Source organism: Lepisma saccharinum, chromosome 5 (assembly GCF_977018435.1).
Source record: "Lepisma saccharinum chromosome 5, izLepSacc3.1, whole genome shotgun sequence".
Classification (NCBI taxonomy): domain Eukaryota; kingdom Metazoa; phylum Arthropoda; class Insecta; order Zygentoma; family Lepismatidae; genus Lepisma; species Lepisma saccharinum.
Genome location: NC_139233.1, coordinates 20610519 through 20633996, shown reverse-complemented (window position 1 = coordinate 20633996; position 23478 = coordinate 20610519). Strand labels below are relative to the sequence as shown.

Below are 23478 nucleotides of genomic sequence, written 5' to 3'. Positions count from 1 at the left end.
TTGAGAGAAACGTATATCAATCATCCGTATTGATATACAAGGAAACAATGCTATGTTTTTTACAAAAAGCCCACCACCATTTGAAGCCAAGAGTACCACTAAACTCAAATTTGGCATTTTTCCCATGTCTTATCTTCACCACAAATGCCAATATATCTTTCAGTGCCTTCTTTGTCCTTCTGTTATACGGAAGAACAGACGTTTCACAACAAAACTCAAGGACTGCTATTTCCTCCTCCACTGTAAGACCTACTTCTTCCAACACCATCATTCTATTTGATTTCCCTAGCACGTTATCATACAGTGTGCCTTTAGGAATGCCATAATGTGCTGACGCCTGGGTGAACCTCATACGCTGTGTAACAACAGCGTTAACTGCTTCTTTTAGCTGTTCTTGCGTCCATGCAGGGGCTTTTAGTTTCCACAGAGCAGGAAAATCTAAGAAATATAAATAAAACAAAAAAGAAGAAAAACTAAAGCTAACAAAAACAACTAAAGAAAAAAAATAGAAATTCAAGGTAACGAAAGACAAAACTAAGGAAAGCGTATGATTATTTTATTACTTTGTTACTAAAAATGGCAAGAGACAAACAATTAACACAAAAGTTTGGTCTACAAGTTGCAAAACTAGTATTCGTGCAGTTGCTATTAAACAACATTCACAGCAAATTAGTAAAAGTAACACAAAACAAGCTTTCAGGAAAAAGTAACAAAAAAAAACCCTAGAGAATGTAAATAAATCAACAGTAATTCTAATAATGGAATAGAAAGAATGATATCTGCTGTCGTTGAACTTTGCAAAAGCAATTCACTCTAAGTATTCTATTTAGTTCTCTTCTTCCAAAGATTCATACATATTGTTCATATGTCACATTTATCATACAATTATAGTTATTAAGGCTGACTGTGGCCAATTTGTAGTGCTTATCACACCACCCATGTCCTACAGTATGGCAAAGATACAGAATGTGTAAAGTCTTACTTCCACCTGCATGACATTGCACAATGCACAAGGGATACCTTTACTTGGCAACAATGCTTAGGAGGCATACAATCAGAGGTAAAATGCAGCTTGAATCATAAGTGCCTGCAATATTTTTTAAGTGCAGTCAAAATCAAAAAGGAGTGTTAAGGGGTGACTCTTCCTGCAACCTTACTTCCATGTAGTACACTCTGGACTGCATTTTGCAAACTAACGAGGCTCTGGCACCTGGACCTGCAGTCAGGATAATCATCTGTAAGAACTGTGTTGTGTTGTCCATGTGGGTTTGTGATTTTCCCCTCATCATCCTATCATATTTCATCCACACTGTTTTCATTGATTGACTTTGTGTTTTAAGTCCACTTTATGCACAGTAAGGTTAATTGGGACTGGACCCACAGTTTAAAGTGGAATCCGAACCACTATGTGCCTCCACTGGCTACTGAACCCGGGACCCCTTGATTACAAGGTGATGATGCTACCACTGCGTCATCAGGGAAGGCAAAGAGAGAGAGAGAGAGAGATAAAAAGAAGTGATTAAATGAGAGAGACAGAGATAATAGAAATGCAAGTGGAGACTGATGAGGGGAAAACAAAAGTGACAGAAAACAGAAAGGGACACAAGAGAATTGCAAGAGAGAGAGAAAAATGGGGGAGAAGAAAGGTACTAAAATAAATTCTTGACAAGAAAGTGGGTAAATAGGGGGAAAAAATTATTCTTGAGCTGAGAAAGGAAGACAAAAATCAAAAACACAAAGGGGCGAGGGGGATGCTTATAAAAGAAAGAAGTCAATAGTACATATGCAATTCCATAGTGTTATATTATCCCTCCCTGTAGACCCACATGGCAAGAATATTTATTATGAGACCAGAGGAACCGAAGTGACTTAAAATAATGCTACTAAAAAACTTTGGATGTTGTACTTCAAAATTCAGACCGTGTATGATACCCATATTCCACAATATACAACAGTTTTTTTCACTATATTTTGATAGAGTAGCACATCCAATATATGAAGTTCTCAGTATTATGGGTACATAAAAAACGAAAATAATTAGCATTAGGTATATACTACTAGCTGCGTTATTACAATAATTTTCAAAGTTAGATCATGGAAAAAGTATTGATTGTTCCCAAGCCAAATCTAAATTTTTAAGATTTATGCATAAAAGGTCTTAGTTTAAGTCTTGAATTTAGTTTTCCAATTGATTAGAAAGAGCAGAATCTTTTATGTGAAAAACATATGCTCTTTTAATGAAGGGCTCGGGTGTAAAACATGGTAAGTTGAAATTTTGGTAATTTTTGAGTTACAAAGTAAAATGTACCTTCAATTTACGAGTGAAATTGCCATGTCATAGAATTTGTATTGGACTCCGTGAAGCCTACTGAAATTGGTAAACACAACACGAAAACATTTTATTTACAGTGTAGCTTCTAATAATATTTTTTCTTAATGAACTTAGAAATGACCAAAATGTCACTTACCATGTTTTAGACCCAACCCCTTCAAATATTAAATCGGATGGGTTCCAATATTTAAAAAATTAAATCTAACAGACTGTCAATTAAATGACAATATACAGCATCGTAATTAATCCAAGAGGTAGAAAAGCAGTGTAAAATAGCCAAGAAAGAAAGAAAGAGATTACAACACTTTAGAATGTTCCCTTTTGAAATCCTATTGACATGTAAATATTATTCCCTAATAGTACTTTCTTCTGACCTAAGACGTTTCAATGTGTTTGAACAAAATAAGTTCATTAATATTTACCAGGTGAGATTTGAATATATATAATATTCAGTTTACTTTCATAATGAGTTAGAAAACTAAATTCTACGAAACTTCAATAACAAACATATTTATACTTTCTGGGTCATTATTTAGATTCTGAGAAAAACTGCATATTCATTACTGATAATTCTTATTATATTGCATGTGTTGCACAGCTGTTGTGTATGTATATTCATGGAAGAGGTTTTAATAGAGCAGGGACCAGGAAATGCATGCATAATTCAATGGACGTACTTACGAAAGATTGAAAATATATATTTTCCTCGTTCCCCATCCAACTTGAAAGATATACAGTAAATATAGAAGGGAAATGTACCATTTGTAATACTCCAAATTTATGTAGTAAAATTTAATTAAAACAATATGTAGTGTGTAAGTAGTGACTTCTTTTTGATTGGCTAAATAAAAATATCTAATCTAAAATGTTTTGCAGAGAATTTAAAAAGTAGTACTCAATTATTACGAAGCTAAGAAGTTTATAGAATTAATTTCCATGTAGAAAAAATAAATCTGTTTAATACATTTTATCATGATTTATTAGGTAAAGTACTCCGTGCACTTTGCACCATGCCATGAAGCATATGTAGAGGGGTGGGGGGGTATGCATTCTCCGGTCTCTGCCATTTTGGAGGTGATGTGATCAGCAGCATGCTCTGGCTGCCTTTATACCCCAAAATTGACCCCAGGTACTCATTTATTTAAGGCTGTGTGAGCCCCAGAGCTGCTTTATGCACTTACAAGGCTGGAGAAATTCTGACCTCAGATAACTCAAACCTGAGTCTCCCACATGGCATCAGACATGCTACCGACTAGACCACTGTGGCTCCATTATACAGTGGAATGCATAAATATTACCATATATATTGTCCTCTTGCTTATTCCTCTCTCACATCCTACGATTTTACCAATGCTCTTGCACTGCTTCAATATCATTTTGTTTCGATTTGCGGACCTTACTGGGTAATAATTACTTCATTGCTTCACTTTATTGGTGCATGTGTAACTATCTGAGATATTATTTTTTTAAAAATATATGAAAAAGGTTTGCTATTTACAAGTGTCCTGTCTTCATTCACTCTGATCTTTTGGGTCTATTTCCAGATCTGGAATTATCCTTGGATTCCCTAAGGAAAAATCCAGAAATGGATCCAAAACTTTTGGACACAGGAAGTGAAGACTAGCCACTTGTAAATACAAAAACTTTTCCAACATTTTTAATAATATTACCTATGCTTATTTTCCCACATAACTTCTCAATTCATCTGATAAAGAGACTGTCCAAAACAGATGAAATTAGTGAAGTAAAAAATTAAATATGCCAGAAAAAAACACAAACAAGTGTACAAATCACTTATATTAGTTATTTATAAACATGCTGGCATAAGCTATATGCTTCAATTCAAGGAAGGTTTTATCGAATCATTGATTTTCAGGGTTGTACTTTGAATATGAGAAACCTTCACCGCAGATGCAGGAAGTTTTCGTTACACTCTGAAGTTGTGTCAAATGTTCCTAACAATATTCAACATGACATTTTTACTTGTGGCCTGAGAAACTTTATGAACAATTCACTTGTTCTCTACCTTTGTGAAACTTTACAACCTAGTTATGCATATAAACAACTCCCAACTCCAAATACTATAAATTCTATTATTACGAGAGAGAGTTCTGAAGTCATGCATTGTACATAAGAAAGTGTCTTACCTGATGACAGTGAATCCGATGGGTTATCATTAATGGATACACCACATAATTTGGCTAATGCAGTGCTGGGAGACTTGATTCCACTTATTTTGCCTACGAATAAACGTCAATCAAAGGGGAGTAATATTTTAATCAAATTTCATTGTGCCAGTATTAACCAACATGCACAGCTGATCGAGTATACAATTTTCACATATACAAACATTATTATAAAAATTCTAACAAAGTTACACAAAAACTACCATTATGCAGGTTATTTCTGCTGCATTAGTTTATTCACACACGATTTCCGAAATGTAATGAGATGAACAATTAAGATTTCACAAGAAACACTTAAATAAACATCACAAAGCATTCTACCGTTCAATTATGGCTTGTGAAAAGTTCTTTCCAAACATCGGCTTTATCTTTGCCAAATATATGTAAGTAAAATGATTAACATTTATTAACTTACACATAGTAAGTAATTGCCGCAATTGTACATAAATATAGAAAATGTCTGGCTAGACTTTGACTTATTACTTTAGTTGTCACCCACCACTTTCATTGAAGGTTTATTGTTATTTTTAAATGTCTTGAGAGGAGAGAGGGTATATCACTTAGTTTTTGACATTGGGGGAGGGGATGATTGCTTAATTTTGCTATCCATCTAGCAGGGACAATCATGGTTGTGGATGACAAAGAGTAAGATCGCGATTGTCTCTTACATTAACTGACTGTTTGTTAGTTTCAGGCTACTCCATTTAATTATAGATTTAGATTCTGGGATTGCCTTTTTAAACGTCAATGATAAGAGGCAATCAACACTTAGTCTTATGTTTACTGAAGGGGTTTTGCCTCCTCTGCCTTCACCGAAACATTTAAAAATAATGTTGCTATTCTAGAAATAGTAAATTGGTTTAGAAGAGGGGTCGAGGGGTAACCCAGGGTAAGGTAAAGTGACTATATACGAGTAATCTCTCCCTTGCAGAAACTACAGTTCGTGTTCAATGAACACACCCTTCTCAGTGTGGTGCTGAGTTCGCTAAACATTGTGGATCTAGGCTGGGAAGTGGATAAAAATCCCTGAAAGGGGGCAGCAACCTCTTCAGTACTGGCCTAGACATGATGAGGACATCAGTCCTAAAGCGTCTACAACCAGTCACAGGCAGAGTTGGATCAAAAGAAAGGCTGTGATTCTGCGAGGGAGTAAACCCATAAAAACTGGTATGCCAGAAAACAAATCAACTGGTATTATTGGGAAAAAAGGAGATTAATTTTGAAGATGGGAGGATATAATGTGCTAATGTGATGTGGAGGATCTGCAAATATATCTTTTAATTACAAAATTCATGTAACCTAATGGTTAAAGTGAGTATCCTTTAATTCCAGATTCATGAACTAATGCTCAAAGTAGTTACTTCTCATGAAAATATTTGAAGGACATTTTAAAAATTAAGTAACTTTGGATACCATTAAGATAAGCAAAGTCATGTATACTGTCTCTCAAATTTCTGAACATTCATACGGTAAAAAAAACTGAATATAATATCTAAGTAACAAATACATAAAAATCTGCATAATTATTGCACAATAATGAATTTAAAATTGTAGGCAATTATTGATTGCTTTGTCTCTATGGTATCTGATTTGAAAAACATCGTTCTTTCTGCATACAAACGGCATCATGAATTATATTCATAAATTACAGACATTTTATTTCCGATTACGATTTTACATAAATAGATAAATCCCAATGTCGACAAAGGAACAGAACATTCAATAACTAGTGAAAGAAATAAGGATTACACTTCATTAAATAGTGGAACAAAATCTCTGTTTAATTGTGAACAAATAATTTGAAACCATTCATGGCATTAGCTATTCTAAGTTATAGTTCACAGTACAAATATAGTTACAATATTTGCTATTGCCTAGATGCTTTATTGTAGTTCTTCACAACCGAATATTATTTGTTTTCTTACTTAAGATTCTGCAATTCCACTCAACAAGCAAGGTAAAACTACATTTCTCTTCTACAATTAAGTCTAGTAGCATGCAAAAACAATCAAACCATGTGTATATAAGCAGTGTATAACTGAAAAAAATACTAATACATTAAGTCTAGTACGTTAAAATAACTTTCTAACAAAAAAACATCCACTAAGAAGGAAATGTCAACAATTTTTTTCTGCTGTTCCTTCTGTTACCCACATTTTTTAAAATGCCAGATATAGCTAGACACGACTGGTTCAAATAATACATAAAGAAAAGAGGGCAAAAAACAGACACTAACATACACATTTCAGTTCTTGTTGCCTATACATATAGGAAGAGTAACCACACAACAAACAAACCAGGAATATAATAATAGAAAACTGTTCTTAGCACAGTAAATAAATAGGTCTACTAGAATTCACAGATAGTTCAGTAAAATTATCAAATGGGCAAGATTGGTATGTACTCGCCTTCAGGTACATAAGAAGAAACAAGCCATTTCATGCATCCTTTCAAACTTCTCTAGCACAGTATGCACTCATTCTAAAACAGTCCACCACGTGATCTGTACAAATAACTTTGCACTCTATTATCATGATTTGTCATATGTTTCATGCACAGCTTGATTTCTCCCTGCCCTCCCCATGCATAGATAGCTCTACTTACAAATACAAAAATTTATTTTATTACCATCGTTATAGTATTTTGGCCACAACAACTTAGGAAATATATTCATTATTTTATGCTACAACTAGAATAAGTTTCAATGTAAAAATACCCTATCTATGCAAAAAAAAACAAATGTAATTGACTGAGTACAAACAGGTCTACCAATACTTCAAAAATACTCCTACAAAGAAACTACTAACAAGGGTACTACTAGTGCTCTTCATCTGGGGTAATATAACCCCAATGAAACCTATGATTGTTAAAAACCTGACATCAAGTCGACTTACCAGTTAAGGAGGAAGTGGAAGCACCTAGCCATGCATGTGAACTCTCCAGCAGTTTTGCCTGAAAATAACAAATGGAAATTAGCATGATATTTGCTCGGAGACAAAATTACTAAATTTAAACACCTTGATCATTATGCACCCAACAGAAATAGCACATACATTTAGTAAAAATATTCATTTACTTAATCGTAGCACTTGAAGTGGAAATTGCTAAGTGGGGAGATGCTCCCATGGTTTAACATTGGGGGGGATGCTTTTTCGAAAATTTTGCTAGCTGGAGGATGCCACCCCTCATTTTGAGCAGGGCTCCTAGGTCATTGCTCCAGTGGCATGCCAGGAAGGCGACGGTTGCTTAAATGCAATAAACAAATGGCATGAGCATGTTGAAGACTTAATACAGATCAGGAACTACGAAAGAAAATTTGTTCACATTAACATGAATGTAAAGAAACATTTTGAACAAAAAGGGGATGGAGGGGGTGGGTGCCATTTTTGTTTGAATCTGCATATCATCTGTAATACCTCAAACAACATTGCAAAACGAACTTCTGGAATAACACAGACTACAATGTGGTAACAACGTTAACATCTGCGCAAACCTCACTTCTCTGACATGGGCGTATCAGACATTCTTCCGCATTGAGGGGGGAAGGGGGTGCAAAGCAAAACTTTCCCAAGGAGGGAAATATATACTTCAAAATTATGGCAATGCTTTATTTTGAGTTATTTGAAAAGGGAATGAACCACATTAAGTATTTCACCACTTGTTTCTCTGGGAAGGGGAGGGATACCCCTTTGCCCTCCACTGGATACGCCCATTTTCTCTGATCCATGCCTATTTTCTCTGATCCATTCGCTCTTCACCGTCGAACTTTTATTTTCCTTTTTGATAGCCCATAGGCAGAGGAGTTGGTGAGCCGTGGCTAGCGCAGGAAGGGCATTAGACCAAACACAGTTTAGACAACAGTGCACACGTGCACGAAGATTCCTCAAGAGAAATTCTAAACATACTGGAATAGGCTCAAGATCCAGCAAGTTGAATTGTTCCACGCCACGCGGTCGACGAGTATGTGCAGTTTTCGCTATCGACAATGATCTGGCGTATCTGCCGCGATCTATGTTTAGGCTTGACAATGGTGAGAAGCTACAGTGGGAGAAGTTGTCACGCCCCGTGGGTTGCAATCTGATAGCACGAGCGACAAGCAGGCTCATGCTTCACGGAGGGAAAGGGGCAGAAAAACGGAAATCTAGCACAAAAAAAGGAAACAAAGAGCTGTGGAGGTCTGCAAGCGACCACATTTCATCTAGAAAGACGAAGGGAGGTGCTAACGTTAAGAATCACTCCTTTCCCCAACTATTATTTTTACAAGCCATCAAATGGTACCTTGAAAGTTGAGCATGAAAACTGAGAATTTGGAAAAGTTCCTGAGAAAAAAATTGCAAGCAATTTCAACTCCTAGTCCTACCTGTTGATATCACTTTGAAACGAATAGAGGTGAGTTCTGTTTTTTTCAATCTCTACCGAACCAAGTATTATCCGATTTTCGTCCGCCATCTTGAAACGTCAATTCCGCTCACATATAAAACGTTGGGGGCCCAGGTACGTGTCACAGTATTTTTTTGAACTTGATTGTTCGATATGTGTTAAATAAATGTAGATTCATTACTTTTTCTTTCCTTTGTCCTCCGGTGCTCCTTGATTTATCAGAAAACTAACTTCAAAATTGCGCCGGTGGCTTTGAGACTTTGCGGTTAATACTCAAGCGAAGTTAGTTCTGATCTACGCCAAATACGCTCCTTCACTTATCGAAAACTGGAGATCATTCGTCGCCACGTAAAATTCTCTGGCTACGCTATTGGGAATATGAGCACCGTTTGAAAGTAACGAGTTACTTTTTTCAGTAATGAGTAACGAAATAAACAGTAACTCTGTAGTTACCTTTATGTACGTTACAATAGTAAAAAATTAAACAAAATTTTTATCTTCATACGTATATTTATGAGCAAATATTTTCCGTGACGTAGTATTTACTTTGAATTTTCTTACCTCTGCATTTTCATACGTAACTTTAAACATGTGAGGTTTATTATATTCAATTAATTTTAACGTAAATCATAATCGCATCCCTTGTAGTGACAACGTGAATCAACCACTTCCACGTATGTACATCTTTACTTTGTTGAATAAAAATCTGTATAAAATCGATTTCGCAATGTGAATTGACAATAATAATTGATTTTTAAAACAAGACGCATGGAGCTTCAAAACAAAGCCAATATTGTATTTGTAGGACTATCCAATACTAAAAAAAAAAGTTGTTTCACAAAATTTATAAGTACAGATTTTTGGCCAAAATTTAAAAAAATGTGAAAATTAAGAATTGTATTTAAAACCTTTCTGCCTGCACCGTATTAAAATTTCATCACGATCGGACCAGTTTTTTATGTATAGAATTTCAAAGAGAGCGATCGTTCGCAAAAATAAAAATACCGGCATTTTTTTTGTTCTCACGACGATAAAAAATAAAAGGCATACTCGAAAAAAAATGTTAACGTAGATTAACACAGAATTGAATAAGCTAAATTTTGATGTAACTCGTTTTTATGCAGGTCTGTCTACTGGTTAATTTTTAATTGGAGTCCAAACTCTAGTATCAATAATTTTTAATCCGATAGTAACTTCGATCAATTTTACAAAATAACTAACAATGTTTAAAAGGATGTAACCTGCGATTTATTACATAGCACCTACTTCAGTTCTTTGATCTCGACGCAGAATATGCACTTCTTGTCAATAATTCAGTGTTGCAACGAAATGTGGATAAATAACTTTTTTTTCATGATCATTATAGATTATTGTTCAACGAAGCAACGCTACTTCTTCAAGTATGCTTGTGTATCTTTTTTATGCATATAATCACTACAAATTCGAATTTATACATGCAGCAGACCTTTTGTTTGAACGCTTCACTGCAAACATTGAAGTGAAAAATACAATTGTTTTTTTTTTTTTTGTGTAAGCTCCAAACGCATGACCTTTCAGATCGTGCGTCGGATTCGATAAAAGGATGTTAAAAAATAAAAAAAAGTCACAATTACATTCCAATGCTCGTATTGCATGGTCGGCTAAACATAAGCAAACAATTTTTGTCTTCCTGCTGCTATTCCACCCATCAACTGTGTTTTAAATCATCTACTGTGTTCGACTCCACCCTCTCTGTATATATTTCAAAACCAAAAACCATGTTAGTCCTTACCTACTCACCATAGCATGTAATTTTTATCAGGTACAAATGGGAGATGCAACACAATAACCAAGTTCCGGTGTATTCAAAGCTGAAGCGGATTTCCGGTTGACCAATTTTATTACACACACACACAAACACACATATGTCGGCCTTTCAAACAATAGGAGGAAGATGAACAGAGGAACATTCAACTTTTTTTTTTCCACGGACTGCCCCGCTGCAAGAAACCTGTTAAACTGCGAATTCAATACTTTCATTGTATGAAGTACGCGATAACTCACGCATGTTAATAAATACATAATCTGTTGTTCCTTTTTTTCTTCTTTTTTTTGCATGACGGATACTGTATTTTAAAGATATTAAGGACACAAAAGAGAGATGTATTTCTCGATGGCCATTCATCTTGTCGCACCTTTGAACCTTGAAAATAAGTTAAGGGGAAACTGTAATATGAGTAGTAACAGCTTGTTTTCAGTAATATGAAGACCTTAGTTATTATGGTTCCTTCTGTTATCCATTACTAAGATATATCAGCGTTAAGTCTCTAGACTGCGTTTTCCACTTTTTGGATCTTAGAGAACGAAACTCATATAGGACTTGTGGGGATCATGAGGGGTAAGGTTAAGAGGGTATGGGGGAGACGCAACAATTTCAAATTTTGTGACCACGATATCAGCCGTAAATTCAGAGCTTCTGGGTTGATTTTTTTCCAGTAATATGAAGAAAGGTCACTTATTCTTTCACCCCTCCAAACCTGTTCTAAAATTTTTCACAAAAGTACAATGTATGGTCATTTTGGCACTACCTTTAAATCACCCTCCCGAAATAGGTGATACACCACCGATGCAAAATTGTGGATAAATCCCTCCTCGGCTTTTAGATAACTAACGATACACAGCAGACTCCGTTAGGGAGATTTCAAACTCCAGCGACACGTGCTGCTTGAAGAATTCACCAATCGAACGCAGGCTTGTGTGGCCTGTATGCCGCTACGTTGTGAAACGTTGCTGTTGATTGGTTCGTTCCCAAGCGATATGTGTCGCTTCGAAACCGACCATTAGTAATCAATGCAACCTTTCGAACCGAAGAGACAAGCTACACGTGTCTAATGACTGGGCTGTTTTTTGAAGACCATGCATTGTGTCGGCTCAGTCTGTTATTAGCACATGCGCTGTGAATGTCTTGCTTTAGATTGAAGGGGGTCCGCGTCGCTTGCCGATTCTGTATGAAATTCCCGTGTCGCTCGTAACCTGTCGCTTCGTTCTGAAAGCTTCCTAAGGGAGATTTCACCCAAGCGACACGTGTCGCTTCAGAATTTCACCAATCGAACGCGGCTTGTGCGGCCTGCCACTGTGAAACGTTACTGTTGATTGACTCGTTTCCAAGCGACATGTGTCGCGTGTCGCTCCGGTTTGAAATCTCCCTAAGACCTAATGGGATCTTGTCGCTTCAGTGTGATTTTTTCGTGTCGACACTGTCGTTTCGGTATGAAATCTTCCTAAAATAAAACATTTACTGCGTATGGACGAACAACAGGCCGAGACGACACAATAATACACGGTAGTGAGAAAACGATCCGGTCCGAGCGACACGCAAACTACACGTGTTGCTGGTCGCTTCGACGGTAAACCAAACTGCGTAAAAAACAAATGGCGTTTTACAGATACGTTTCACTCAATAACATATTTTGTAGTTTCTTACACGGTGACGTGTACAAGGGGGAGGTTGGTGGGGGTTATAACCCCCCTCTGGCCCAGTATTCCTAAAAAAGAATGTCAAAAGTAGGAAAATATGACAAAATGAGGGCTGACTACCAAGAAAAGCTATACATAACCCCTCCCTTTCAAAAATCCTGGGCACGCCACTGTTCTTACATACTTAGTTTAAATCGTGGTGACGGTGATCAGATAACAGTAGAGTTGGAAAAAAAAGCTGTTTTTCTTTTGAATCGATGGTTTTCTTCAATATAAAGCCAGTTTTTTTTTTTTTAAAAAAATAAACTTTTTCTCTTGCGGCAATCCTACCTCACTTCCAGTTTCAGTTGTGAGTTATAGGTTCGTCTTCGTTAATGCCATATTTTGCACATGGCTAAATAATCTTACGTGGTATGTTTAACAGCAAAGAGACAGATGCTGTATTGAGCGGCTAAGATGGCGAGGATGTTCACTTTAGCCCGGCAGTAACTGAATATTTCTTGTAAATATTTATTATCCCTATTCTGCCATTAGCTGACAAACGTTTTGCAACGACAGGGCAAGTTTAATTAATGCAAGTGAATATGCATTATATATAACTGCAGTGAAAGGCCATGAAATTAATTCCGAACGCGAATATTAAAAGTATTATACACACAATATCATGCAACAATTTTGCTTTACTAATGATTATCTTCATACTCTGAAATACAAAAATTGCTTGTTACTTTTTCACGTTTGCTATAATATGTATATTCGTTTGAGAAATGTGTCTTTCAAAGTTATTTCGGACAATATTTGTACTCCCTTAAAATATTTTTCGGGAAAGTTCAAATCCGAAAACCTTCTTTCCCTTCATTTCGCACTGTGATTATGCATGCCAATTTTATGCAGAATATTTGAATATTTCTTGGCGATTTTCATGTAAATTGATCATGTTCCCAGTTATAATTTTAGGTCAAGTTATGTCACAGGATTAGATGTTTCTTTATTCTAAGTCATATTTCATTTTTTTTTTCTTTTCGTGTGGTTCTTTTCAAAGCCACATCTCCTCTAAGGTGGAGGCCTGGGTCTGAGGCACCTTCAACTTAGCACTGTTTCACATCCAATTTTTTGTGTTACCTTGAGAGGAACTCGAGGACGTAACCGAAACGCTGCAATTTTGTTTGGCGATTTGGGTGAAATGCTGAGCTATGAGTTGGCACAAGAAGCCTCATTGAGTAAGACATGTCCTGCAACTGAAACACTGCAATTTCGTTTGACGATGTGGCTAAAATGCTGAAAGATAAGCTGACGAAAGAAGTAACACTGAGCAAGACTCTTAGCAATAGGTTGGACAACGGGAAATCTAACATGCTCACAGAACAGTTGAGCTCGGACAACATGCTCACACAACAGTCGAGCTCGCATGCAAAACGCAGGCAAAAATGGCATGTAGACTGCACAAACAGTCTCAGAGAACCACTTTTTCCCCCCTGGCCTATCCACGAGCTGCTAATGAAGAGGCATTTGAGGCACGCCTGGTTTTTGTGTGCTTTGCGTTAATTGATTGCCGGTCGCAGCGCTAATCGGCGGTAGGCGCCAGCGGGGACCGCAAGACGCAATGAACTATAGCAGCGCCAACTGCGGAGGTTCTGTAAATCAACGTCCTCGACCCGAGTTGCAACTTTATTGGCCGATAACCAGCGCGGACCGGAAAGCAAAATACACACACACGACGAACAGCGAAAAAGAGAAAAAAAAATATCTTTCTGCTCTTCCTTCACCAAGCAGGTTGGCTTCGTTTACCGGAATAATTTATGTCCGCGAGAGGTCCCCCTTCATTTCGAATGCAAAATGCATGCAGTGACGTCAACATAGAAGTGTCCAGTTTTCTTTCCATGATGGCTTCAGATCCTTACCGAAAAACTTCAGTTTGCTTATCCACGCGGCCAAAGTTCTTAAAAAGGAGTGGTAGTGCAGTACCAACATGTAGCCATCCAGAATAACCAAATACACGACTGCGAACATAGTTTAAACAGGCGACACCAGCGCGATTTCATTTAGTGAATCTTGCCAAATCAGTACCACTCGTTTAGAATCACCAAGGGAGCTAAACTCCTTAGCACAACATGCTTTGGAGGCATAAGCCTCGTTACTTAAGTGTGCGTGGGGGGGGGGGGGGAGGTCAGCGGCGTGCCACGAATTTTCGTAAGCGGGATATGACCTAAAAGGTGGAATCCTCCTTCTCCTCTTCTTCATTTTTTTGGTGGTCTTTTCCCGTATTTAACGCTCTCTTTTGTACCAATGTTTGGACAAAGAGCGGTTATGATCCCCCGTCCCTCTCAAAACCCTCTTGGGCGCGCACACATTCCACTGTGGGGGAATGCTGTGTAAAGCGTGGTTTACATTGGTCGAGTAGACAGGAGAGTAGCTGGGGCGAGTAGGGTAAATCGAGCTTCTCTCCTCGTGTAAACAACTTGGGATAGTACTGGAGCCAGTAGTCGGGACAGTCGAGTGGCTGTCCAAGGAGGACAGCGACTCGACCGAGTTGCTTCCTCCCCAATCGATTTCACTCGCGCGTAAACTCGACGGACTGTAAACGCTTTTTGAGGAGAGTATAGAGGTTTGCTGATTAAAAAAGTCAACCATGAATAGGAGGTGATCCAAGAGTGTTCAGATCAAAGAAACTACGGGCGTATGAGGGTTATAAGTGTAGGAGATGAGACTTGGTGCATTTATTTGGCGTACGATAAGTAAAATTGAAAATAAAAAAATTACGTTCTACGGAACCCAGAACAATTGAACATAGAAAAATCAAGGAAATTAATTTTCTTTTTAGACACGTCTTCGTGCACTATTGTATTCATTTCTCGTAAAAAATAAAGCGTGTAAACTGTTTCAGAGCTTTCTTTTTTAATCGCCAACAACATCCATGGGTTCATTCTGTCAAAATAGCACCAAACAACTGCAGCCACTATCCCACTTCTAGTAGAAAGTGTGTAAACCAGCCTTAATACACCAATACTTTACATACATGACATTTTTTTCTGGGGGACTCGTTCTCCCTACCCCTCCACACACATACTAACGACCTCTACAACGAGACACCTCCAACACCCCCTAAAATTATTCACAAATGTCCAAGTTTGGCTCTAAATTTATCCTTACACCTACCGAACACAAAAATGACAGCCACCCCAGATGGACCATTCTGGATAAACCCCTTGTTCCAGCGAGTTCTCGTATTTATTTTTCTGTTTAAGACAATTGATACAATTTTATCTAGGCAAATCAAATGCATCGACGAGTATGTAATTGTTAGTTTCTTGGTTCGTCGTTAATCGAAACTACTGATCCGATACATTTTTAATACGTCACGCGAAAAGGAAACGTCAAGGTGAATTAAAATGTAATGCATTTTCTTGCATTTATGCATTTCACTGCATCTTAATTCCTATGACTGGCTTACTTCCTATGCATTATTTGCTATTTTTATTAATGTTGTTCTTTTTAATTGTTGCTAAAGATAGGAAAAGGGTAAGAAGGATAACATTTAATAATAACTTAAAAACGTGGAGCAAACAGCCCTTTGAGGACAAATTATACCAAACTGATTTTCGTTTGGTGACACGAAGTCAGTGTATCTAGTCCGATCGCAACTAGTCTGGAGAAAATGCAAGACTCCAAATCTCGAAGAGAGGAACGCCACTGTTTTCAAGTATCTTCCCAACTGTCCTCATGGTGTTGGGCCAATACCGTAATTTTGGAGCTATACGTTGTGCAATATATAATTACTTGATACATTAAAAGAGGTGTTGCTCTATAATCGTGGGTCCGGGTTCCACACTCGGTGGACAGACACACAGTGGTTCAGATCCAACAAGTCCTGATTAACTAACCTGTGGAGAAGGTGAACTTCAAACAAAATTACATTTCAACTATTAAAAAGAGGAAATGTTCGTTTTATATATTTTAGAGAATCGAGCATTATGATATAAAAAAAAACAAAGTTGCTAACTTAGTGTTTTTTAATATGGAATCAAGGCTTAATTATATTATGACAAATAATATTCATTAAAAAACTTATGTATTTTGGTGCATATTCAATTTCGGATGCGCAGATTTCCGTGGCGGAATAGTTATAGGGAGATATGATGCCAGGGTTCTCGGGTTCGAATCCTCGCTTGGGCATTTCATCATAATCCTCATCTTCGCGATTAGGCAAAAAATGGGTGGAAACAGAAACAAACCAAATAATTAAATATAGGATGTATTTAGAAGTTTGCTTCAAGTTTTCTTATTTTTTTATCGGGAGGAGGTCAGTAATGCGTTTACTTTGTGTGTGTGTGTGTGGCCGAACGCCGAGGTCGTGGCTCCAACGACCGAGAACCGGTTGCACCAAAGGCGAGAGCGCTAGCAGGGAACCCGTAGTTACCAGTCAAAATTACCTGTTACCAGGCATTTGCTTTTTGGTTACCAAACAACTCTGATTCCAACAAATCAGTTCCTTTTTGTGTAACAATTACTGAATTAAGATACGTTATCCTTGTAGAGAGAGACAGGGTCTTGCAATCCACCTTTGCGGGTCCTCTCCTAAACACGCACACCCGCCGCAGAGAGTCAGCGCTAAATACCCAACAGGGCATTACATCCGACACCCCATGGTCTAAGCATACAAATTTCATGACCAACGACCAATTAGCAATCAATTTATTCGATAAAAAATTAAACGTCTGTGGGGCAAATGTGTACTTACAAGCCTTCCCCCTACGAAAAAAAAATGTAATAAATTTAACATTCCTACAACGAACTGAAATACCAGATTAGCTTCAATTCCGGCCGCGAAATTTCAGCTCCAGCCATTATCTACAGTGGCGACAGGCGGAATTTTGTGGAAACAGGTCGAAACAATGCTTTTAAAATGTAAAATTTCACGAGACCCGAGTTTTTCCATTGCAAACCTGAGCGTACCGGAAATCAAGCATAGGAGCGAAAGCAGAATTTTCTACGGGAAATTTTGGCTAAGGTAGTCTGTTTCCGTATTGACTGCAATATACTTAGATACACCTATTAGGTAGGTCTCCTACTATGTACAGATATATTTTGTACGCGTCATCTACGCCATGTGTATTTTCGAAGTTTAGTTATAGGAAGTTGTAAATTTGAAAAATTAGGAATTCGAGACTTTGGTACTGAAAATGTACTTAAACCCTCCCTTCACTGTACATATAGAAATGGCATTATATGCGAGAAAAAATATTACGCCACGAAGCTCAATAGAACATACGTATAACACCAGAAATGAACAGCTTCTAAAGCCATACTTCACCAGGATAACATTAGTTCAAGAAGCACCTGAACAGATGGCAATTAAAATATTCAGCCATTTACCAAATGATATAAAAACAGAAAGTATGACAATATTAGTCAATAAGGAATATTATAGCGTTAGTGAATATCTAGATTGTAAATTATAGAAATTTTGTAATTATATTTTTTTTTATCTGAACTGTACTGAACCCTCCAAATACTAATGTATATGGTTTATATGGAGTAATTAAATTCTAAATATGTAACGTTAATCCGGTAGTGACATTGTGGCTGCATATATTCAGGATAAAAATAAGTTTTTGGAGGGTTCGTAGCGTCGAAACGGGCGCCAAACTGAAGACATTTGTCTTATGACCTGTATTCCTTAAACTCGAATGAATGAATGAATTCTTGTTTTAAGTCCACGTTATGCTCAGATAGATTAATCGGGAATGTACATACATGTTAATGTGTGGGATCCGAACCGCAGTGCATTGTGTCAACCGGATATCCAACCCGGGGCCCTTTGATTACAAGGCGTAACGTTGCCACTACGCCATAGGGGAGGCGTCCCTTAAACTCGATAAACATTGTCTACACAAAGTTTTGGAAATAAAAAATGGACCGAAGGTGGATATGTAATCTATAGCATTACGGAGGACCATAGGAGCATTCTCTCAGCTAACCTCCAAGACTCAACCAAACATCCCCCCAGCTAACATTTTCCTCTTCAAACGTCGCTTCAGCCAGGACATGGTCTTTCTACTATACGTGGGAGAAAAAGTTTGGGGATGTTCAGAAAATCAGAGTCCGACGGTATAATAGGTAGGGTGTCTTGGGAGCGAGTTCGATTCCCCAGTGTATGTGATCTCGGATGAGAATTTTTCAAACAATGTCCCTGCATGAAGTGGCTCCGAGACGCACCCAGCCTCTGATCAATAGATACCTGGGGGCAATTTTTGGGGGTAAAATCGGCCGTAGTAGCGTGGTGCTGATCACATCACTTGCACCATGGTCCGACCATGGGGTCTACCTTCAGCACCCTATGTGCCTTCTAGGCGCTGCGAGGATAGCAACTTTTACCTCTTAACATTTCTAAATCGTGGCGAAGAGAACGAACGGATAATCGGGATTTCAAATTATCGGTTTCGGATGCAACGGATAATGCGGATATCCAAATATCCGGACAGAACGGATAACTATAAAACGGCCCGGATGGTGGACATATTTGAATATCCGGATAACCCGTATATCAGGACATCAGAATATCAGATATCTGGATATTTGAAATCCGGATAGAAAATTGTCCGATATCCGGATAAACACAGGACCCCTGACTGTTGCAGCGCTTCACAAACCTATAAAAAAATAGAACCACTACATAAAATCTTTCCCAATACGAGCTTGTGAAAATGGGGCACAAATTCTACCACTACAAATCACCAAGAGGGGTCTGGACGAACTACAATCATCAATTTCTCCAATTCCGCTGACGACTACACAATGACCCCGAAACCAAGGATTTTCAAGTCGCATTATGAAAGCAGTCACCTCTACTCGTTTCGATTAGCAATTTCTGCTCACGGGCGGAGAGTCAACGTTTATTCTCCCACGCATAATGCCGTTCAGCCGCCCGTGCCGCATAATACGAACACTCTTGAGTGCATTATATAATAATACCGCTGCCGTTGATCCAAGTTACGTTTTCATCCCGGAAATCCCGTCAAAGCGGGAGGATTCCTCCCGGGGATCTTTCCCCTATCTGAACACAGTGGCTTATGCATCTGGCGGTTATTCCATAATATTTCGGTTGTTTTGACCCGTTCAAAAAATCCCACACTGCATGGATTCCGTAACTACTTTTCTGGTCAGTAAACAGTGCTAACATGGACATGATTTTAAAGGCATTTCAATACTAATTGGAAAAATGAACCTTCCAGGTATCAAAGCCTGAAGTTGCTGTTATCAGGGGCGAGCCTGTTAACATAAAACTGAATAGTAGAAATATAATAATAGTACATTTCATACCGTTATTTCTATAATTTCATAGTTACTCTATTTTATTAGCTGTTATTTTCTACACACCTCTCCTTTTAATATTAGATGGAAAGTTTAGTAACTTACTTTAAAAATTCAGAACCATTTATTCATGGTTCCCGCATTTAACACTAAATTTCTCGAGCTAACCAATGGTCTTTAGTTACTGGGCAGAAACTCAGCAATCTTGTTTCTGTTATTGACTATGCTTTTTTCTAATTAGAAATTAACAATGATAATTTCCAGGGGAGGTCGACTTACCTGCAACACCAGCAACCCCCCCCCCCTTTCGTCTGACCTTTCGAGCAAATACTGTCAGTCTGTATCACATGGATTAGAAAGACCAACTCTACAACGAGATCTTTCATTCTCTTAAACATCCGAACACACGGGGTTGTGCTTCGACGTGGCAACAGCGCGAACTTCTGCCATCCGCCTCATTTCATGGCCTTGCCTTTAGTTACCGAAAGTATCCCGATTCGAAACCTCTTGAGGTCATGCGAATATCCTTTCATTAATGTCATCTAATCACCATTCATCCTCATGATTGCGACGAGACAAAAGGTGCAGAAAAGCGACATAAAATAAGGAAAATAGTATAATTACTAAATCTGTTTCAATATACATCATGCTTTACATGATACACAGCAAATGCGAAACATCCTTTATAATAATCTCGCGTACATTACCACCATCATATTTTAAATCGAAGGATCGCCGGTAGCTATTAATACCAGCAGCGGGATAAAAACTGTAGGCCCAGGCTGGTTGGCTTGCTTGGAGCAACGTTTTATTTTTTTATGTTATTTGGAAGTTTACACTAAAACCACTGTTTAAAAATGAAACTATATATTAAAGGCATTAATGCATTAAAAACACTATCGACTTCTTCGCTGCAAATGCATTTAAAAAAAAGGGGGGCCGTAATTTGTTTCACGCCCAAGTGAACTTGTACTCTTGCGTGCAATTGTTGACACACGGCAATTGTTGAATTAACAAACAACACAGCAGCGTTCCTGGATTATATGAAAAGACTTTGACTCCATAAACCATGAACATCATGCGGGAAAATTAAAAAATGGTTCGACACAAATGGAAGAGCAATGTTATGGTTTCTACTCGTTTGTAATGAACAAACAACAATGTGTAAAATTATTAAATAGAGAATACATTCGGTAATATAACAGCCGTTAGCCTGTTACATACAGCAGGGGGTAGCACAAGACCCATCACTATATCCCAGAAATGGTGCATTCGACAGCAAAAGTAATGTAATGCGTCAATCATTTTTGTGCGATGTGTTTTTTGTTTGTAAATTGAAAGAAAACGGTCAACAACGCAGCAGGCATCGGTAGAGTGGGATGAATACACGATGAAGAATTTAAAGAAAACGTTAAACAAGCTGCGGCATCATTTTAGCTGCACCGGCATACGTAAAAATCCATTCCTTAAAAACACGTAGCATGCAAGAGAAAATTAATGTCAATAATCACGGAAAATTTGCTTAGCATTATTTGTGCATCCCACTGTACACACAGGATGTGAAAAAAGAATTGAAATATGCTGGAAATAAACATGCCATAGATTATACAGAGACGAGAAGACTTGCATCTGAAACTAAACCAGTCATTAGGGAAGGGGGGGGGATAACCATCTATAGACTATGCCAGAATTTTTCACTTGCAACATTCTCAAGATTGCTGTTACAGCATGGTGCGGTATTAATGGAGACTAGAACTATTCACAATCAAAGTCTTCTTTATACGATTTTTTTTCAATGACGTGCTCTAAAATGAAACGAGCTAAACGAGGAAGCCTGTATCGTTCTCGGTCTCGTCTCGGCCTAGTAGAGAGAGCCTTGATATCAAGTCTCGAAATAATAAATACGAAAGTGCAAAAACACTAAAAACACTTTTCCACCGCCAATAAGATAAGGATATGCTCGTCTGAATGGCAACATCACTTACAAACCACGTTAGCGTATGATTCTAAAGAATGATGGGATCTGAACCAGTCATTGTGCAATTAATTGCTGGGTGATGTAAGTTACTCATCATTCATCCTCTGATGAGAGCACTCGTCATTGGCATGACGAGTCAACGCTTGGCAATACGAAAGGTACAAATAAAATTAAGGAACTAAACTGCAGAAAAGACAATGGTCACTCGTTGGGTTTTGTGAACCTTTGAACCTGAATCATGGCTGGGTGTTAGGATAATTACCTGTCTATCTAATGAATTAGGATGAATAGAATATACGAAATCCTCTGTTGGCTTCTCAATTTGTTGACCAGAGCGTCGTCTCACTTCTGCCCTACTGCTCTCCTAACCTCTTCTCCCTTCTCAACTCCAATCCAAAGTCAGTCCCCTCTCAGCTTGTCTCCCCTCTATATCACTAGGCCATGGAGCTCTTCCTCCATGCCAAATCGTGTTTTTAATTGCCACTATGCAAACCGCCGACTCCATACGCAGAAGAAACTACCAGTTTCCTGAATAGCTCAGGAGGTTTGCATAGCACAACACTGTGCATTGTTTACATGCCTCAGAGGCTGAGACAACTGAGAAAAACAAGTGAATGTCCTGGTCAACGTGAAGCATTCAGAGAGGCTTTTTAAAATAAACATATAATCTTAGGGATTGATACGTTAGTTTCATCACGAAGATAATCTCATCTCACATTCTATGGAGAATTGAGACTGTTTACCAAGGGCTTGCAAGTATGGCTCGCTTACTGTACATTAAATGGTATGTCAGCTAACTGTAAATTGAGGCATTGTCCTTCAACGACACCATCTACATATTCTCCGTTCACTATAAGTCAATATAAATAAATGCACGCAACTTGCGAGAAATCATATTGGTTCATTCCGATGGAAGCTGTTTCGCAGGAATGTTGCGCGGGGAATACAATGCTTATGATGAAATACTCCACTTAGCTAAGATACATGAATTCTAAAACTATTTTCAATCTGTATACAATCTGAATAGAGAATTTCCAAAATCAAGGAACTACTTTCTAAAAATAATGTGTTTTTGTTTATATAAACTTTGTTTTTACACTAGACGAGTATACATAAACCTATATGCTGGCTTGTTTACGGTAAACCACCAATTAATCTGCCCAGTCATTAATTTCTAGTAAGTTGTAAAATATGTCTAGGTTGTTAGGAAAAAGTACTTAGGTCAAAAATGCAATTTTACAGCAGTTATTTACGTTTATGCTTTTAATAACAAACATAACATTACAAGCTTGATATAAACTTACATCCTGATTCATCACTGTTTAGATTCTTTACACACAAAATTATACTTCTAATATTTTCTTTAAAATTCAGAGTAACTTAGATGAAGCAACAGAAAATCGTTATTTGTGACTTATATGCCTTTCCCCAAACAAAAGTGAAAACATCCATTTTTAACCCTAGAGCACTAACCCTTCGTCTGTCAGACTACTGTGAACTGTCGGTTTTTCTACTTCTCCTACTTCCCCTTCCTGCAGCGCCCCACCCCTCCGTGTACCTTCAGTTGGGCACCAGCTGTTGCTGCGAAAAGACCGGGAGGTCCGTACGCGCACGTTTTTTGCTAGTTTTTAAGTTCGCGTAGTCTACTAGACGAAGGCTTAGTGTAGGCTATTCGTAGTAAGTAACATGGCGTGCAAAACAGATGAAGATCGTATTTTGAAGTATTTGGAAGAATATTTCAGTGATGAAGATGGTGACAATTGAAGTGAACTTTCAGACCACGTGGAGCATGAATTAGTGAATTATGAATCGCAGAGCACAACATTTTCACCATT

General features: G+C 37.8%; 1 protein-coding gene across 7 annotated transcripts in view; it reads right to left on the bottom strand.

Moving 5' to 3' along the window:
- LOC145987701 (protein bric-a-brac 1-like) overlaps positions 1-23478 on the bottom strand; it is a 663074-nt gene that overhangs the window by 59902 nt on the left and 579694 nt on the right. For 5 of the 7 annotated variants that reach the window (XM_083122257.1, XM_083122259.1, XM_083122260.1 and 2 more), the window contains 2 exons: positions 7413-7470; positions 4480-4572 (listed from right to left, as the gene is read on the bottom strand). In XM_083122257.1, coding sequence (XP_082978383.1) covers positions 4480-4572; positions 7413-7470 — 151 coding nt within the window. The remainder of the gene's footprint in view (positions 1-4479; positions 4573-7412; positions 7471-23478) is intronic. The other 2 variants (XM_083122262.1, XM_083122263.1) reach the window with 1 other exon arrangement.